Here is an 18130-nt window from a genome sequence, read left to right on the forward strand (position 1 = left end):
TGCGTGTAATACCGTTATATTGCCACACTAAAAAATATTGTCACGTGTTCCTATGTAATAGCATGGTAATATTCGTATTGCGCGGACTTGGATGTCGACCTTTTCCCATGATACATCACGATTTTCCCGTGATACATCACGATTACATCGCAAACCGCTGGCGGCGCCCTTATTGCGAATAGCGAGAATTGAAGCGCAAATAATGTACCTTAAGGGGTCCCATAGCGACATTTATTAGGTTAGCCCTAGCTGTTGAAAAGTAAACATAGGCTACACCACAGATATGTGTGAGAAATGCAATAGGTCAATACATGCCATATGTTAGTTGTTTACGAACTTTTACATCTGTTAAGATTTTTGGGGCAAATTAGTGAAAATCGGTATTTTGCACATGTTTCATTACAGAAAAAATGTTAGAAACAATCATGGCTGTTGGTCATCTGTTATACTACATAGACATAGACTGCATAGACAACAATATTCTGTATATGGTTTTAGTAACAGCGATTTACTGTTACACCTTGATTTGCGGTCGCCATTTTTATGATTGGTTCACATCTATAACAATAGGAGGTATACACAATGGCCTGGTCAAAATATTTGCCACTTTTTCCCAATAAAAGTCAATACAGATAAGATTCAAATTTTGTTGAAGTCACTCTTCCGGCGTAATCTGATTTATACTAATGGTTTGCATTCAACAAGATTAATACAATGTATAACACTGTACTAAAACTTTGTTTTCCGTAAGCTGCAATTTTTCACTTCTTGAGTGACAAACATTGGTTTATGGGCTCTTACACGACAAACGTTCGTATAAACAAATAACATTATGACATATCTGACCAATGGCATTTCTCACGCATGATAGGTCAAGTTTACTTTTCAACAGGAGTAAACCTCACAAAGATCGCTATGAGACCCCTTAAATTGGAAACCACAATTATATATTCAACCTTTTCCCATGCATTCAATTTGTTCACTGACCTAATCATATAGCTGTACAGGCATAGAATTCAAACGGTACAGGTTAAGAGAGAATTTCCTGCAGTATTTCCTTTTAATTATTAAGCCAATGCTACGAGTAACATCTTTTCGAAACCAGACTGAAATGATCGAGTGTGCTTCCTATAAAATACGCATACTTGTATACTTTTTATAAAGTGACGACCATAATGACCAAAAGTAAGTTTATAATATCCTTGATTTTTGGGAAATAATTTTTATCTAAATCTGTATCAGTGGTCAAACTGAGATAACTTGATCATTTTGGATTATGCTGAAATATACATTTTGTTAATTGGACTTTGCTTTCTCATTTGACACCCTGTTCGTGAAAAACGAACAAGAATTGACCAAGATATGCGCCTCAAAGCCTCAAACCCAAAAATCAAAAGTTGCATTTTCAACGATTTTCAATGGGAACGCATCGTTGTATTGCACACAAGCACCACGGGCCAATCAATAAAAGCACACAGTGTAACAGGTACAATTGAATCGTTAAAATTGCAACTTTCCATTTTGGGGTTTGAGAGTTTGGAGACGCATATCTTGGTCAATTCTTGCTCAATGTTCACGAACAGGTTGTCAAATTAGAAAGAAAAGTCCAATTAACAAAATGTATATTTCAGAATAATCCAAAATTAACAAGTTATTGAAGAGCAAGGATGAATATAACTGACGAGTTTCTTTTTGTGCCTGGTGTATATTGAGTTGACGCAGTGACACAATCAAATGTGTGAAAATCTCAATGAACAGTCCAGTATGTCTGGTGGCGGATGAGAATTGATTCACGTATTGATAAATAATTTATCATGTTTATAAAATACACGTCATGTCCAACACCTCGTTTCCTATGGGGAAAAGATCATGACTGAGGAGGTAAACTGTGGGAGGCTTGGGGGGAAATCCTAAGACTATAAGGTGAAGTGGCCCCCTTTGCACCGCCCCTATTTGGCAGTAGAGGAGGGGCAACTAAGGAAAAGTACAAGACTGAGTGATAAATGCCCCGATGGGCCCTTCGTCATTCATTGCATGTGGCAACTGGCGGTAAAACCCAAGAATGTGGTTTAAACCGATGCCTTCATCATGTTCATTCCGCCCCTATTTGACAGAAGGATATGGGTATGGGGGCGGCTCAAGATTGCGCCGGTGTCATTTCATTTCGTGCCGTCCCTATCTGAGGGGACATTTTACTGAGGAAAAGGCCTTAGAAAATGAGAATGACAAGTCCCCAATCGTGTCTGACCACTTTCTCCTTTTTTGCTTGGCTACAGGCCAAGCAATATTATCATTCGTTTGCGACCTCGACCTTTGACCTGAAGTAGGAAACTAGTCTTGTTAACATGCATTTGCTTCATCCTCAGTAAAACAATGTTGTAGGATAATGCTTAAAATTTAAGTTGTGGGTTTGCAGGAGGCTAAAGAGTAGCCTCACTCCCACATGACTTAATTCATTTAGCTATATATTCAGCAGTGAACTCTTTGACTTGACCATGTTAACCTAGGACGAAATAGCAACCTGCCAGGTAACCTTGTTTCCCTCATAAAGCAGTGCTCAGTAGTGACTGTTTTTTGACCTGGAGGATGATGAGTTTTAATGACTGTTGACAGGTGTACCATATAACATGGAACTTGCTTGTTTCCAAGATAAATTTAACCAAATTCCAATAATTATTATATTGTCCTTGGACATGGAACAATTGACCAAGAACAATTTTGGTGGTTAATGAACTTTCGCATCACAGTCCCGGGATCACAGTATACATGGTATAAGAGAGTGTAATACCACAGTCTATTCATGTGTTTTACTTCCATGGTCTATGCCCGGGGTCTATGTTACTGCAAAATTCTTGATTTAATATGTGGTGTTTGTCAGTCATGTTTGACGTTTGGGAGAATGGATATATAGCTACTGTTTTATAGGTAGGTGGGTATTTAGGTTGTGGGTTGGTAGTAGATTGTATACATGTAGGTAGCACAGACCAAAGTATTGCACAGACCATCTAGACTATATGGTCTATGTTTATAGGTAGGTATATATGGCCTATAGGTAGGAAGGTAACAATGCATCTAGGTCAGGTACTCCTAGATGGTAGTTGCTGTTGGAGCAGGTGTATAAATTAAGGGCCAGTGCTGGCTTAGACTGATTGGATCATATCGTTTCATATAACCGAGTATAGGCCTATTGCATTAACTGCAATATGAGTTCATGTAGTGTAGTATTTATTTTTTGATATAGGTATTTCATTCAGTTTGGGTATTCCAAGGCCAAGCTCTCCCTTTTAAAGGGATTTTTATTTATTCTTTGACGGGGACGATTGCTCCATTTGCCCACCGGATCCCAGACAAACGATGCCCTGGATCGCCATGCACGTTGACCTGGATACTGGAACTTTTATGAACTCCTCTGACGTTACACTTTTATGGTCATTGTAATGTTACAAGCTGCATGCACTCCCTATTCCAGAAAAAATACAGCACTAATTTTCTAAATTAGAAAAATTGATCATGTTTTGCCAAAAATTTGGTCAATTTTTCGCAGTTTTACTTTGAACCAACTTGCATTGATTTAATAATTGCAATTGCACCCAGAGGTGTATTGGACAAAAACACTGTCAATTTATGTGTACAGCTGTGTATGTTAGAGGAACTATGAGAGCGGAAGTGCTAATGAAATACCAAAACTGTGCTGCTTCATTTGCAGCAGGATACTAGCTGGTATTGAATCGCAGTAAAATACAATTTTTGGCTATTTCAACACAAGATTTGGACATTTTTGGGAAATGCTATAAAACTTCGATCCACTTCAACAGTTCAGTAGTCAAAAACTAGAAACTAGAAATGGTCACGATATAAAACCAGCCTCCTTCACTGACCAATCGCAGATACTGTTACTGTATATAAAAGCATTTTGCAAGTCCATACTGTGACCCAGTATATCTACTTCTTGAAAACACATCAAAGCAAAACTGGCATTGTACAAAGACTAATCACAAGTTATGCATTCTAACTTTTGGAAAACACAATTTTCTAATATTGTCCAAAATATTAAAATTTTAAGCTCACTCAATAGCCTATAATCCAGATGTTGCATGCTTAATTGCATGTTTTTGGCCCATTTTTCCTCAAATTGTCCAAATATTAAAATTTGACTTTTATTGCCAGTTAGAACTAACTAAAGGATTATGATTTAGCTATGTTTCATTTGGCAAAAGAATATAATTTTTTTTAATTCCGTGGGAAGCAAAAGTTCGATACTGCTGGGAAAACTGGTAACAACACCATTCACCAACTAACAAAATGTTCAGAATGAATAAGAAAACTGATCCACGGAATTGTCTTCCTCGTGTAATTTGTGTTTTTTTTCAATTTCAGGTAACATTTATCTCATTTCCTTCCGACACGGAAGTTAAAAACTAGATACAACACCAAACAATGTTCAAGGAACGGTATGTTTATCCCAGAAGATAGATATGGACGTCTCGTTGAAGCAGACACGGCACCATGGCTTCATCAGGCTCTGGATCAACGGGAACAGGTAGGAGTCATAAAGATTCCACATTGTGACGAAATAATACCTGATAACATGAACCTGGTTTACACGAGTAGCGATCATGACCAAAACGGCTTGTTCTGTAAACAGCAACTTGAACAAAAACGATCGTCATGTATAGACGAATACAATTTCACGCATTCCTACCCCTCAATGGCAGCCATAGCTGGGTCCTCGTCGGCTCCATTTCACCTAAGTAATGTGAAATGATGCGGCCTTGGAGGGCATTTTAAACTGCATGCTATCGCCCGTGCTACACGTCAGACAAAAGAATGATTACAGTTTACAACACAAAAGAATCTATCGATTTTTAAGCGGCTTTAATCCACCCAATTGGGCAGTCACAACACCAGTTTGGTGCTGCGGGGACCCAGTAATGGCAGACCAAATCCTGACCATGACTTGGCTCACTGGATTCGTCTATAGTATAATACGGCACGGTTTATAGTATCAGGGATTCGTAATAATGTAACTGCAAAAAGCTCTGCTTTCGGATTGTGTTCTTCCTTATCAAATTGAGCACTTCGGTTTGGATTCTCTATAGTATATACAATAAAAAGTAACGCATTTATTTTGAAACATAAGATGTCACAAAATAAAACAATACAAAGTATAATTTATACCTGTATCATTGTCTGATTGTCGTCCCTTTTAGGACAATGGCTCCAGAAACCCGGGGATATTCTTCAAGCAATCCAGGATTCCTCAAAAGGCGTCAGTCCATGATGTAGTCAAATCATTAGTGGAAAACTGTAAGCAGGAAAACCTTGAATTCCATGGTCAGACACCCGCAGATGGCAATTGTTTCTTCCATGCTGTGTCTGATCAATTGGATCTTCTTGGTCTTTCCTCACAGTCCGCTGATGAATTGAGACGTGATGTTGTTAGCTTTATGAGGAACAATCCAACTCTACAGGTAAGGTCTCTGTCTCAATCTATAACATTCTGATGTAACAGAATGTTACAGACAAAATCTTCAAGTTGGTATTAATGTTAATTTGAAATGAGTTGCAGCCACCACATCTTAGAAATTGCAGTACAATGCTCGATTATGCTCCCATGTCAAATATGCACATTGCCGAGCATGCCGAGCTTGATAGACTTGAGTCCAGTCCTCGTTTACGGAGTTTAGGGTTAGGGTTTAGGGTTGAGGTAGGGCAGTCTTCTAATAAGACTAGTGGAGTTGCACCCTACATCATACAGTTATTGGGCGCATCCAGATATTTTTGGCTCACCCCTAAAGAAGACATGGGAAAAACTTAATCTTTTTTAAGATCTGACCTCGTAAATCATAAGACAAATGAAATAAGAACAAAGGAGAGATCATAGCCAGCAGTAGTACATAGAGTATCATGCCTACGGATTTCATCACAGTCTTACCTTAGCACGCTGGTAAGCAGCGTTTGAGATGGTGTTAATCGATAGTCGATAACCGATAATCAATGATCAATCAGCTATGAATATTTAATTGGATTCTAAAAATAATGATCACGGACTCTCATGTTCAAATGTGTGTGGGGGTGTATACCCCCCTCGCATGTTGGTGCTCGCAATTGCTGAGGACGGCTTTTTCCCCCTAAAGAAGACATTGGAAAACTCAAACTTATTGGGAATCCCATGTCTTCTTTAGGGTAGGTGCCGTTAATTTCTGGAATAGCCCATTGCATCATGCAGTTATTGTTAACTACTGTATACACACAACACTTAGGCACTCATAATAGGTAATTGACCTCTACTGGTAGCGATGTGTTGTAGATATAGGAGATGAACTAGTTAGCGTCATATATCAAAAAGTATAAAAGCTATGATTTTAGTACTTGCTTTATGTTTCAATTACTTATTCTTTTCAAAATATCTGAATTTTCAACCCCGTACAAGCTTTAATAACGGGGTACCATACATTTGTATGAGAAAGAAATCCTACCGTTATATCCAAACTCCCGTGTTATTCCAATGCACATTTTGCTTCACCGGGCCGCCCTGGCTTGGTCGCATTTGGAAGAAGGGTGTCACGAAACCGTAATAGGTACATATTTAGTACTTTCTGTCAATCAATTATGGCTTATTCTCTACATGTCAATCTTTAAATAATTGGCATAGTCCTTATAATAACGGTGGTCCGCCTTGATGAGTAAATGACAGCAAACAGCTGCAAACCAGTGAAAAATATCCCAAAACTCGGTCAGTGGAGCTCTGCTCGTACATGTCAATAGAGTCATTATCGATTGGATTAGTCGTCCGTAGCGGACAATTCGGTCGCTCATTGGATTAATATTATCACGTGGTAATAAATTTGCATTGGACAATCGATTACTATAATGGTTTAGTACTGCATATCTCGGTTTAATCTTCACTAAGCGGGTTTATGGCTGGAAAGGTCACGGTGAATTTGCCGTGGACATAACTGCACTATGATTCGGCAATCGCTCCGGAAAATCCATGATTTTATTTGTCGAAATGACTAAACATTATTTAAATCATTCCAAGAATTCCAATATCAAAATAATGATCTGTATCTGGAATATATCAGTATTAAGAATCACTCTGGATTTGCACCAAGCACAAGATAATTCATCAGATAGAAATGCGGACATTTAGTACCCTGCCCTGCAGAAGTAGCCCTTAGACGACCATTAGTTATTGTCAGGTCATCTTCATACCTGTCTCTGTATTTCTCTACATACAGTTGGTTGGGTCACAACTCGACGGAATGTCCCTCAGACCAAAACACCGGCTTGTAAAAGGCCAACGATCCGTTCTCTTTAGTGTTTGGTGAATTGAGGGTCACAGACTTTGATTTTGTATACTATTCTTTCCATTTTCGACAACAGGGACCTGATGGCATTATAGATTTTACTAATCTTTTCACGGATTGGAATGGGTATTGCGATACAATGTCAAAAGATGGCGAATGGGCTGATCATGTGGTCATAGTTGCGACTGCGCACATGTTACAAAAAGACCTGATCATAGTGACAAGTTCACCTCAGAGTAAAGGGAATGCCGTATGCAAGATACGATGTGGAGTGGAATCTCATGGCGAACCATTGAGGCTTGGTCACGTGTGGGAATGGCACTATCAAAGTTTGAAACTTATGAGTAAGTTTGCAGACTTCTCCTAGTCACTATCTTTTCTCATACCTTTGGCAATGTATTTCCATTGCAAAGCGCTAATACCAGGACGTAGCCATCCTCGTACGCGAGACCAGGTATGTGTGGATAGGATCATGACAAGCATTTTATTTTACCCAAAGCACAAATAAAATGCCGTGGTCATGGTAGTGTGCGGTGTCCACCTGGTCCCCCATTGAAGCCCATCTTTTTATTCTTTCTTCCCTTTCTCATGTTTCCAAAACGCATGCAGTTTTCATTATTTTTCTGAATACTTGTTTGATTTTTTTAATTAATCAATATTGATTAATACTCATCTTACTCATTCCTCATTCCTGCTATATTTTCATTCTCTTCAGATCGCCAACAGCAACATATCGAACTACGTGAGGAGGAAAATTTCGTCCGACTTCATTTGGCTTTGCAAATGGTTTGCTCACAAAGTATTCCTTGTATTACAGATGTAATAAAAACGTGGCACGACAATCAGAAGCAGCTAAACATGCAATGCATGAATCCACAACAATGCATACGAAAGGGCAAGCCCAGACCCAAGAAATCATGCTCAGCATGCAGAGCTTGGAGAAATGCCATCGAGTCTGTTTATTACCCTCCTGCTAACGTTGACAGAATTCAGTGGCAAAACATCGATCCAACCGTCCTTCATAATGATGTTGTTGAAGTCGCTAAAGCTTTTACCTTCAGACTGCCAGGTGGCAAAAGCTTCACGTCTTTTGGAGACTTTGATGCTGGAAGCCTGCTCGCGATCATGTTCCATTTTAATGAATTTCACAAAGGAGATTCTGTAATCTACGATGCTGTTAGAAAGGTAAGAATATTTTTTTTTGTTATCATGAATCAACTTTCACTATCATCATTAATTTTGTTGTCGCTGTCGTCGATATCGACATTATCGTTGTTGGTGGTGGCAGCAGCGATAGGCAGCTTTCCTTGTCATCTCGTTGTCTTCAGTTAATTCCGTCACAATCGCGAGTTATTGCTTTTGATTCAGCTGTTATTACCTATTTGGAGGCTATCATTTTCCTCGGAAAGGGGTCCCAAATATACGGGGGTCATATAAATTTTGAAAGAAAAATAGGGGAGGGTCATAAATTTTTTGATTACCAAAATGTAGGGAGTCACAAGATGACCACACTTAGTGTGTTTATTTCATTCAAAGACTGATTTCAATACAATTTAGCATGTTTGGGGGGGGGGGTAATATGTATCGGTGGTGGGGGGGCATAAAATTTTGTTCAAAATAGGGGTCGCAATTTTATTGATGCCGACTTTTTGTAAATTTGGGACCCCCCTCCGAAGAAAACGATAGCCCCCTTACAGCAATAAAATGTGGTATAAAATATCACATACGGAACCATCAGTATTATTGTCTCTTTTTTTCTATACTCCAAAGGAAAATATCCTGCCGAATCTTATTGTTTTGGACACAAAAAACGATCATTACTTGTTACAAAATTATACAAATCTTTTCAATAACCATTTTATATTTTCAGATAGAAGATATACGAAACTGTCTGAGCCACACCAATGTCAAAGAAAATTTGGAATTTGATCAGAAGGAAACGGAAGAATACTTTCAAGACTTGGACTCACTTGTGCTTTACATTCAAAATCTATACCCGAAGCACTTTACTCAAGCTATCGTCCAGGATCTATCTGGTCAGCTTAATAGAGTAAGGGAAACTCCATCATTATCTGTTTTCATCGAATGTAGTGTCACGAAGTAAATTTTAGGCAGACACATACATACACCGCCCACACACATACCTCATACAAACGCACCCCAACTCCCACAAACAGTCGTGTTCTGTCATACCTTACACTACTACAACCAATGTAGACATCCCCTCATCCGAAATGCTTAGCAAAAAGAATATACTACATACCATATTCACGCGGTGGTAAGAAGTAAGCTTACTCTTTTACACAAACATAATAACTCTACACGACCACCCCTACCCCACTCACACACAACCTCGCCCCAATTTCACAACTTCGCCCCAATTTACAGACACATACCCTACGCACACACCCTATACAGTTTTTAAATACGTATTTTGTGTGTCTTTATAACCCTTGATTTGCAGTTGCAGAAGTCGCCACTAGCATTGTTCGACGACAACAGAAGCCTGAAAGAGTCCATTGAGAATCTATACGACGATATCAAAACTAACCAAATATTAACGCAAAAAGAAAATGCTGTCTTGAAACTTCAACTAGAGCAATTAATGCAACGTCATACAATATCAGGTAATAGCCATTCCATTGGACTAAAACGATAATAAATGAAAATCGGTTACCGGGCACCTTAAGAGCTGGGGTATGAACGTTTGGACAGTATTTATTTTGGGACATTAGAGCACATCAGACATATCGAATTGCATTCTGAATACGAAGAATGTCATTTCTGATATCAAATAATTTTTTTTGTTGAAATTCGCAATTTAATACACATTTTATGGCAAATCATTAAAAATTGATATTTTTGATATTTAACAGTACTCAAAGTAAACTTTATAAATCTGATGATTTATACTTAACGTGTATGTAGGTGGATGAAATGCCGACGATCAATTGAAAATTTTGACCTTTCGTATTGAAGATATGGATTCTTTTTCCCAACACACCAAAAAAAATTAGGTCTATTTGGGAAAAAAATCTATATCTTCAATATGAAAGGTCAAAATTTTCAATTGACCGTCGGCTTTTTCCTCCTGCTACATACACTTTAAGAATATATCATTAGATTTATATAATTTACTTCGAGGACTGTTATATATCAAACATTTGAAAAATATCAAATTTTTATAATTTGTCATAAAATTTGTATTATATTGTGATTTTCAAAAAATGAAAATTATTTGATATCAGAAAGACATGCTTCGTATTCAGAATGAAATTCGATAGGTCTGAGGTGCTCTCATGTCCCACAAAAAATACTGTCGAAACGCAATAAACGCTCATTTTAGATCCCTTAAGAGAACAGTGCGAGTGTATTGAAAGATTCACACAGATTAAATCCGAATTTAGAAACCAGGAGTCTCAGGAAATCGGTTCCACGAAAAGTATCAAAACCAGGAAAAAAAGTGTTGAGCATGTGGAAACTGTTACTTTAATTAACTAATACCTCCGTCTATGTTGCTTTTTTAAACCTCACTAGAACCAGCAGCGTTGGACGTGTCGCAGTGTCGTAAGGAGTTAGAACACCATTATCGTCAGACACTTTGTAAGATTCCACTGATTCCTGGTGACAAGAGCAACTGTCTCAACATGGACGACATCTACACAAATCTATCCATACAAGTCCATCTTCCTAAACTTAGCAAACCACTTCTCTTTCCTCTGAAATCTCATCATGAAATGTTCACTTACCCGATGAAGAATGGCGTTCCTGCGTATCGGATATTGGTATTGGGAAATCCTGGATGCGGGAAGTCCATCTTGACGTTAAAGTTGGCTTATGATTGGGCGGTAAAGAATCCAGAATCACCGCTCAAAGATATCTCTCTTTTGTTTGCTCTGAGCATGCGTTGGATGACTTCAGAAACGTCGCTAGAGGAATCGATTTTCCAGCAATTACTACCAAAAGATACAAAAATCAACAGAGCGTCATTGCGTCATTACATTGATACGAATCAATCTACTTGTATTATACTATTTGATTCGTATGACGAATATGGTTTCGGTGAACATTTCAGTAAGAAAGAAAGCAAGGTGCATGATATCTTGCTTAATGATAGTTTGCGTGAATGTAAAATTTTGGTAACTTCTCGGTTCTGGAAGGCCAGTGACTTTGATGATCTTCGGGACGTTTACACCCAGATTGAGATAAGCGGGTTTTCTGATATAAACGTAGAGGAATATGTCTTGAAGTTTTTTAGCGATGATAAACCGGCTGGTGATAAGCTCTTGAAGTACTTGGTGGATCATAACCTGAACCCGGGTTTAGCAAATGTACCGCTGATGACTCTCTTATTCTGTCTGTGCTGGAAGGATTCTGGCGGGAAGCACATGCCGCGTAAAATCGGCGAGTTATATGACGCGATATTCAAGGTACTTTACAGGCAATACGTGACCAAGAAAACGTCAGGATCCATCAATCTAGATCAATTAGTCATCCAAGCAGGTTGTGTAGCTCTTTCTGGTCTGTGGTCTTCAGAAGATAAGCACGATCGAATCGTGTTCAGTTTGCCAGACTTTGTAGATAAATCGTCTAAGGAAACAGTGATTGATGGATGTAAAATAGGACTTCTTTCAATTGAAGAAAGGTCAACTGCTTCCTTCATGATGACACTACTAAATGACGTATACAAAGATCCGCAACAAGATTCATCAGAAAATGTTTGGACGAATCCAAATTCATCTGTCACATACTTCCATAAGTCGTGCCAAGAAAAGTGTGCCGGGGAGTATCTTGCGCATGTTCATCAAGCGGAACCGACCGACTTCGAATCTAAATTGCAACTTCTTAACACGGCGAAAACTTGCATGCGTTTAGAACTAGTTCTGCGTTTCGCGTGCGGTGCATCGAATGACGTAGCCGTCGCAATTCTGCAACAATTGCTGAAGGTCTTCCGAGTTGAGTTTTCTATGAAAATTCACGAGTATTACCGAGAAAATCTTCACCCAAACACCACGAAAGAAATTCAAGACTTCATCGAGTTGTGTTTGCTATGTTATTATGAGAGTTCTTTGCCTGTGCAATCTGAAACAAACTTACAAGACATGTTCCCACAAGGTCAAATGTTATTTTTCGGCATGTCACCTTACACATCGTGTGCGATTGGCCAGTATACTTTGCAAAATTGTGTCAAATCGATCATAATTAAAGCAATACCTACTCTCGACAACATCAATAACGTCCGTGGTGTCTTAGAAAGCGCCTACGCGATGATACTCGAACAACTGAAAACTTTACCCGATAGTACATTGCAGAAGATGTATCAACACGAAATGATAAATAACGATCAGTATGCCTACGGGAAGTTATCTGAAACAGAGTTTTGCAAATACTTTAAGGATTGGCAATCTTCACGTGCACTAAGTCTCGCTCAGATGTTTGACTATAAAGCAGATTATGTCACTAGTCTGGAATCATTCAAATTAGTTGGTGTGAATCTAAGTAACCAAATGGCAAAATTTCAGAGTTTTATTGATCAGGGAGCTCTTTCGGCACTGACAACCCTGGATTTGCACAATTCTGGTCTTACCAATCCCCAAGTTGATGATCTGCTATCGTGTATAAAAGATAAACTATCCAACCTAGAGTGGCTTGACATTAGTCGAAATCTACCAGTACGCATGCACCATCTAGGTAACCGAATAATGAATACCCAGATCAAAGTATTACTTGTTCACAACAATGGAGCTCGAGTAGAAGACATGACGAACTTAATTGCCCGCATCCCACTGTTTGGTTCACGCATGCGAGTACTGTACATAACTGGAAACGCGATTGATGATGAGAGTGGAAGGGTGCTAGCTAAAGCCATGCCTTGTTTATATCGGCTGGAGCGGTTTTCTTTCATAGTGTACAGGATGACGAAAAATACGCAAAATAAGGTTATCACAGCACTGCGCCATCTGCCAAATCTGACCTTCTTGACAATATCTGGGAGTTGGTTCCTTGATGACCTCTTAAAGTCCATGTCAAATGTTGTACGATCTTCACCACGACTGTATTCCATTAACTTGACTTCATCAGGGATAGTTGGACAGAATACGTATTTTCCTGATCCCTTACCCAAATGGGCGCGTGGCAGAAGTAACCAGACAAGTCCTATTCAGCGTTCAGCAGCTCGAGCATTTGTTGCCAGTTTGGGTTCCTTGACAAATATGGCAATGCTGAAATTGCTTGAGATCCATCTTCACAAAGAAGATTTACTAGCCTTGCTTGATACTTGTAGACGAAATAACTGTCAGTGTTTGAGGTACGTATTATAATGATGTCCAAATGGGAATTGGTAAACTGATAAGGTTCATAATGCATGAATCCAAATTTCAAATCCTTTCAGAAATTAAGTTTGGAGCAAGCTACAACCCTCGTCAAAAATTGATGGGACACCAATGGAAAAATTACTGTATGGTTGCCGTTATTTTTATTGTGCTGAAATTCTACTTTCTTTGGTGTCAAGCCTAAACCACCCTTCCTTAACATTCCAATCCTCCCCATTCCCCACCAAACAATGCTGGGTAGTACTAAAGTTAATTTTTTATTACTTCCGTGATCCAAGCTGTGCGCCAAGCGTAGACGAGCGTACACACAGAAGAAATAAACAATCACGCTGATTGGCTGATCAACGCACTTGACAACAAGCCGGTTGACCCATTGGTCGTCGGCGCGGCGCGTAGTAGGCGACCTTGTCACTTCTACGCGATCGCAATTCACCAGCGCGTACCCGGACCACGGAAGTAATAAAAAATTAACTTTAGGTGCATGCGCGTATTGGAGGGGGGGGGGGCTTTGGGGGCGAGAGCCCCCCGGGTAAAAGCCGGGGGCGGCAAAAACGAAGGAGTGGCGAAAGAAGAAAGGGCGCCAAAAACATTGGGCGGCCAAAACGAAGGGCGGCAAAAAGAATTAATAAAGAAAAAAGGGCGGGAAAGTATAGAAAAAAATTGTGCTGCATGCTTTTAGGGCGCTAGCGCCTATAATTCTTCTTTTTTTTTTGCTCTTCACTTTTCAAACCACCGAAAAAAAATTGGGTCATACCTTTTCGGGCTGTTGAGGAAGGGGCGTCAAAATTTAATTTTCTTCAGCCCCCCGGGGTAGGAGCGGCCACAGTACGCAATTGAGGTGCGCCGCATGCGTATCATTGCATGAGTCAACATAGATCGGGGGAATGTGGGCTCATTTACATTGCCCTATCGCAAGTGTTTCAAACACTTTTGACAGCTTTTGACGAGGCTTGTAGCTGTAATACAGCCTGACTCAAAAAAAATTGTGCAAGTGATAAGCGCCCTCTGTGGCAATTAGACAATACCGTTGTGACATAATGCTTATATCAACGTCACGGGCGCAGTCTTAGCTCTCAAATGCCGTTTATTCTGTTCAATTTGCTTGTTCCAATTTCGAGATATGTTTATTTAACAACGACAGGGTAAAATCACAATTGTGCCACTTTTACTAGGGAATAGAGCTGTACATGTAAATCAATGATAGCGGATGTTGATGCGTCTAATGCACTCCCCTTTCGGGCCGCATGCATTAGACGCATCAACATCAGCACGCGTGCATTATTTTGTCTTATATCTCTCCCAAAAAGTAATACGCGTTCATTAACCTATAACATGTATAAGTGCGCAATATTTGTTTGTCTTTTAACATGTCTTAAGTGACTATTAAAGAGAACAGTATTTACCATGATAAAATCATTGACATGCACATGTATTTAATTTTTACAGCAGAATGTGAACTATTTATTTATATTATAATCTCTTTTAAGTAGAAAAAGAGAATCATCATTCCTGCATCATGATAAAACAGTAAAAACAGTCAACAAAATTTGGTATTGTGTAATAGATGCATTCTTTTGATTTCACGAAGGAACTCTTGATAAACTTGATGCTATCACTGTTACATGTAAAGCCCTCTTCCTAGTAAAAGTGGCACAATTGTGATTTTACCCTTTCTTCTTTAACTAAACATATCTCGAGATTAAAACAAGCAAATTGAACAGAAGAAACGGCATTTGAGAGCTAAGACTACGCCCTTGACGTTGATGTAAGCATTATGTCACAACGGTATTTTCTAATTGCCAGAGAGGGCGCTGTTCACTTGCACAATTTTTTTTGAGACAGGCTGTAGTAAAATTTGGAAACGAGTTTTGGCTAAAATTTGTTTCATTTGCCAAATCCTAGTGTGTACATGTATTATATGCCAATGTCAGGGGCATTATGCCATTTACATACTTAAACGGTAGGCGTCACCGTAATCCAATGGTTGCAATCACAGTACAATAATGTCAACGTCTTTAAAATAGTTCTTTATTTTGATTCTTTTCACATACAGATACTCAGGATCATACTTTCCTGAAGATCTGGACCCTACGGAATATCAATTTCTCGAAATATTTCGGCAGAGCAAACCATATTGAATCACGAGAAAGGAGACACAAGATCTGGACCCTACGAAATACGAGGGGCAGTCAGCATGTTTTAAGAGTTGACTCGTGACGTCATATGTGGATTGTTTTCATGGCATTTCTCAATGATTACATAAAAACTGTACCTTTGTCTTTCAATCAACACATGTAAAAATTATATCATACACATGATTACGAAACAGCATTAGCATAAAATCAATAGACTAGGGACACTGCCAAATCACGCAAAAGGGCGGGCCTTTTAAATTACAGCAAAGACACGTGTTTAAAATGTCCGAGAACAGCAAAAGTACAAGGTGCATATGACTAGTTTTGGGCAGGAATAAACACCAGGTCCTCAGTTTGCATTTGGTAAAATATGAGACTTGCCATTAAACTTAGGTGGAAATGGGACGTCTGGAAACTTCAACAACTTTAGGGCTTGAATGGAAGCAAAATTATTCTGCAAAAATGGCGAAAACGAAAAAGCAGTTATTACAAATGACATTAATTATCTCCAAAATGAAACAGACTAAAATATAATGACTGGTCACGTGTGAGAGCTGGTAATTGGTGCAAATCAAACAACAATCTGCGCATGCGTAGGTAGGATGACCGATACAACATGGTGGAAATGCACGAAAATTGCAAAATTCCATGTAAATAGGATTTATGGAAAAGTTTTTTAAAATAAATTCCTCATTCAAACGATGGCCTCTCTCTCTCGCTGTACCACTACTTTTTGTATAAATGTAACAATGGTAGAATAACAGTTATATTTTAATCACGGATTCAAATATTTTCTAGGGAGACTCCTGTTTTAATGTTTGGAGATTAGTCAACAGAACTGGCAAAAAAACTTAAATTTCCACGTTTGCTATTTTTGGCAATATCAAGGTTGTTATAGAAAGAAAAGCCTTGTTTTTGTCAAAAATAAGACATATTTGACCACGCATTTTAAATAAACTAAAACCTTTACAGCCAAACAAACATGGTTTAATGAACTGGTAGTTTGTGTTCTATTACTATTCCAAAAGGCGGCAATCTCCATTCTTTAATTCCAGAGAAAATATAGAAAATACAACAATACCTCATTTCAGCCTCTTATTTCCCTTTAAAAAAACGACTCAATTTCACCAGGTGACTCTAGACCATTGATTTTATGCTAACGCTGTAATGTAATCACGTGTGTGATATAATTTTTACATGTGTTGTTTGAAAGACAAAGGTACAGTGTTTACGTAATCATTGAGAAATGCCATGAAAACAATCCACATGTGACGTCACGAGTCAACTCTTGAAACATACTGACTGCCCCTCGTATAAATTTCTTGACATATTTTGGCAGAGCAAACCATATTGAATCACGAGAAAGGAGACACAAGATCGGGACCCTACGAAATATAAATTTCTTGACATATTTTGGCAGAGCAAACCATATTGAATCACGGGAACGGAGATACAGAAGCTATGGAGAATTGCGCGGACTTTTCAATCCACAATTAGGAGCATACAGTATTTCAATTAAATCAATTAAAGGCACTATCAATGATCTTCGTGAAAACATAAACAATCAAAAAAGATGGAAATAGCTTCGCAATGAAGGAAAATTAAACCAATAAAATCCCCAGCATGTATAGGAAACTAAAACACATATGAAAACATTTAGAAAACGCTAATGCTGATAAGATGTGAAACTACAATCATTAGATATTGCTGTAAGTATCCATGGACAAGACCTCCAATATTGATTATGATTATCAGATTTTATACTAATATTGAGGTCACTTTTAGTCTTATCATTCAACCTGCAGAGTATTGGCACGAATATCATATTATGCCCGTCCACTCCACACTGAGACCTATCCGTACAAAATTTGAAGTATCTGATTTTGGACAATATTTTATATTTTCTGATTTAGTGAAACTCTGATAGTACCTTTAATTTGCTCTACCTTTTTCTCTGTCTCGGGTAAAATATCCCCATGCGAGAATGAATTATGAAGAAACAAGAACATGCAGGCGTCATCTTCAGTCTCAATGTTTGAGGTAAAATATCCCCATGCTAGAATGAATTATGAAGAAACACGAACATGCAGGGGTAGTCTCAATGTTTGAGGTGAAATATACTCATACCAAAATGAATAACGAAAAAATAAGAACATGCAGGTGTCATCTTCAGTCTCAATGTTTGAGGTGCAATATCTCCATGCGAAAATGATAACGAAGAAACACGACACGCAGGGGTCATCTTCAGTCTCAATGTTTGAGGTGAAATATCCCCATGCGAGAATGAATTATGAAAAAACAAGAACATGCAAGGGTCATCTCCAGTCACAATATTTGAGGTGCATTATCCCCA

The 18130-nt window shown here is 38.6% G+C and overlaps 1 protein-coding gene and 1 long non-coding RNA gene across 2 annotated transcripts; both read left to right on the forward strand.

Moving 5' to 3' along the window:
• Nucleotides 1–1029: 1029 nt before the first annotated feature.
• Nucleotides 1030–5260, forward strand: LOC140168416 (uncharacterized). The gene is made up of 3 exons (XR_011861202.1): nt 1030–1185; nt 4378–4540; nt 5211–5260. It is a non-coding gene; the product is annotated as an uncharacterized lncRNA (long non-coding RNA).
• On the forward strand, nt 5260–16480 carry LOC140168415 (uncharacterized). The gene is made up of 7 exons (XM_072191806.1): nt 5260–5471; nt 7387–7654; nt 8026–8495; nt 9181–9360; nt 9775–9937; nt 10848–13617; nt 15696–16480. The coding sequence occupies exons 1-7, from the start codon at nt 5448–5450 to the stop codon at nt 15778–15780; spliced, it is 3960 nt and encodes a 1319-aa protein (XP_072047907.1). The 5' UTR covers nt 5260–5447; the 3' UTR covers nt 15781–16480.
• The last annotated feature ends 1650 nt before the right edge of the window (nt 16481–18130 follow it).

This window comes from Amphiura filiformis, chromosome 13 (genome assembly GCF_039555335.1).
Source record: "Amphiura filiformis chromosome 13, Afil_fr2py, whole genome shotgun sequence".
Classification (NCBI taxonomy): Eukaryota; Metazoa; Echinodermata; class Ophiuroidea; order Amphilepidida; family Amphiuridae; genus Amphiura; species Amphiura filiformis.

Excerpts from the sequence above, each read along its gene's own strand:
- LOC140168415 (XM_072191806.1), top strand. The coding sequence starts at position 5,448 with ATGAGGAACAATCCAACTCTACAG. Across the intron at positions 8,496-9,180 it reads TCTACGATGCTGTTAGAAAG|ATAGAAGATATACGAAACTG; the intron begins GTAAGAATATTT and ends TTATATTTTCAG. Across the intron at positions 13,618-15,695 it reads AATAACTGTCAGTGTTTGAG|ATACTCAGGATCATACTTTC; the intron begins GTACGTATTATA and ends TTTCACATACAG.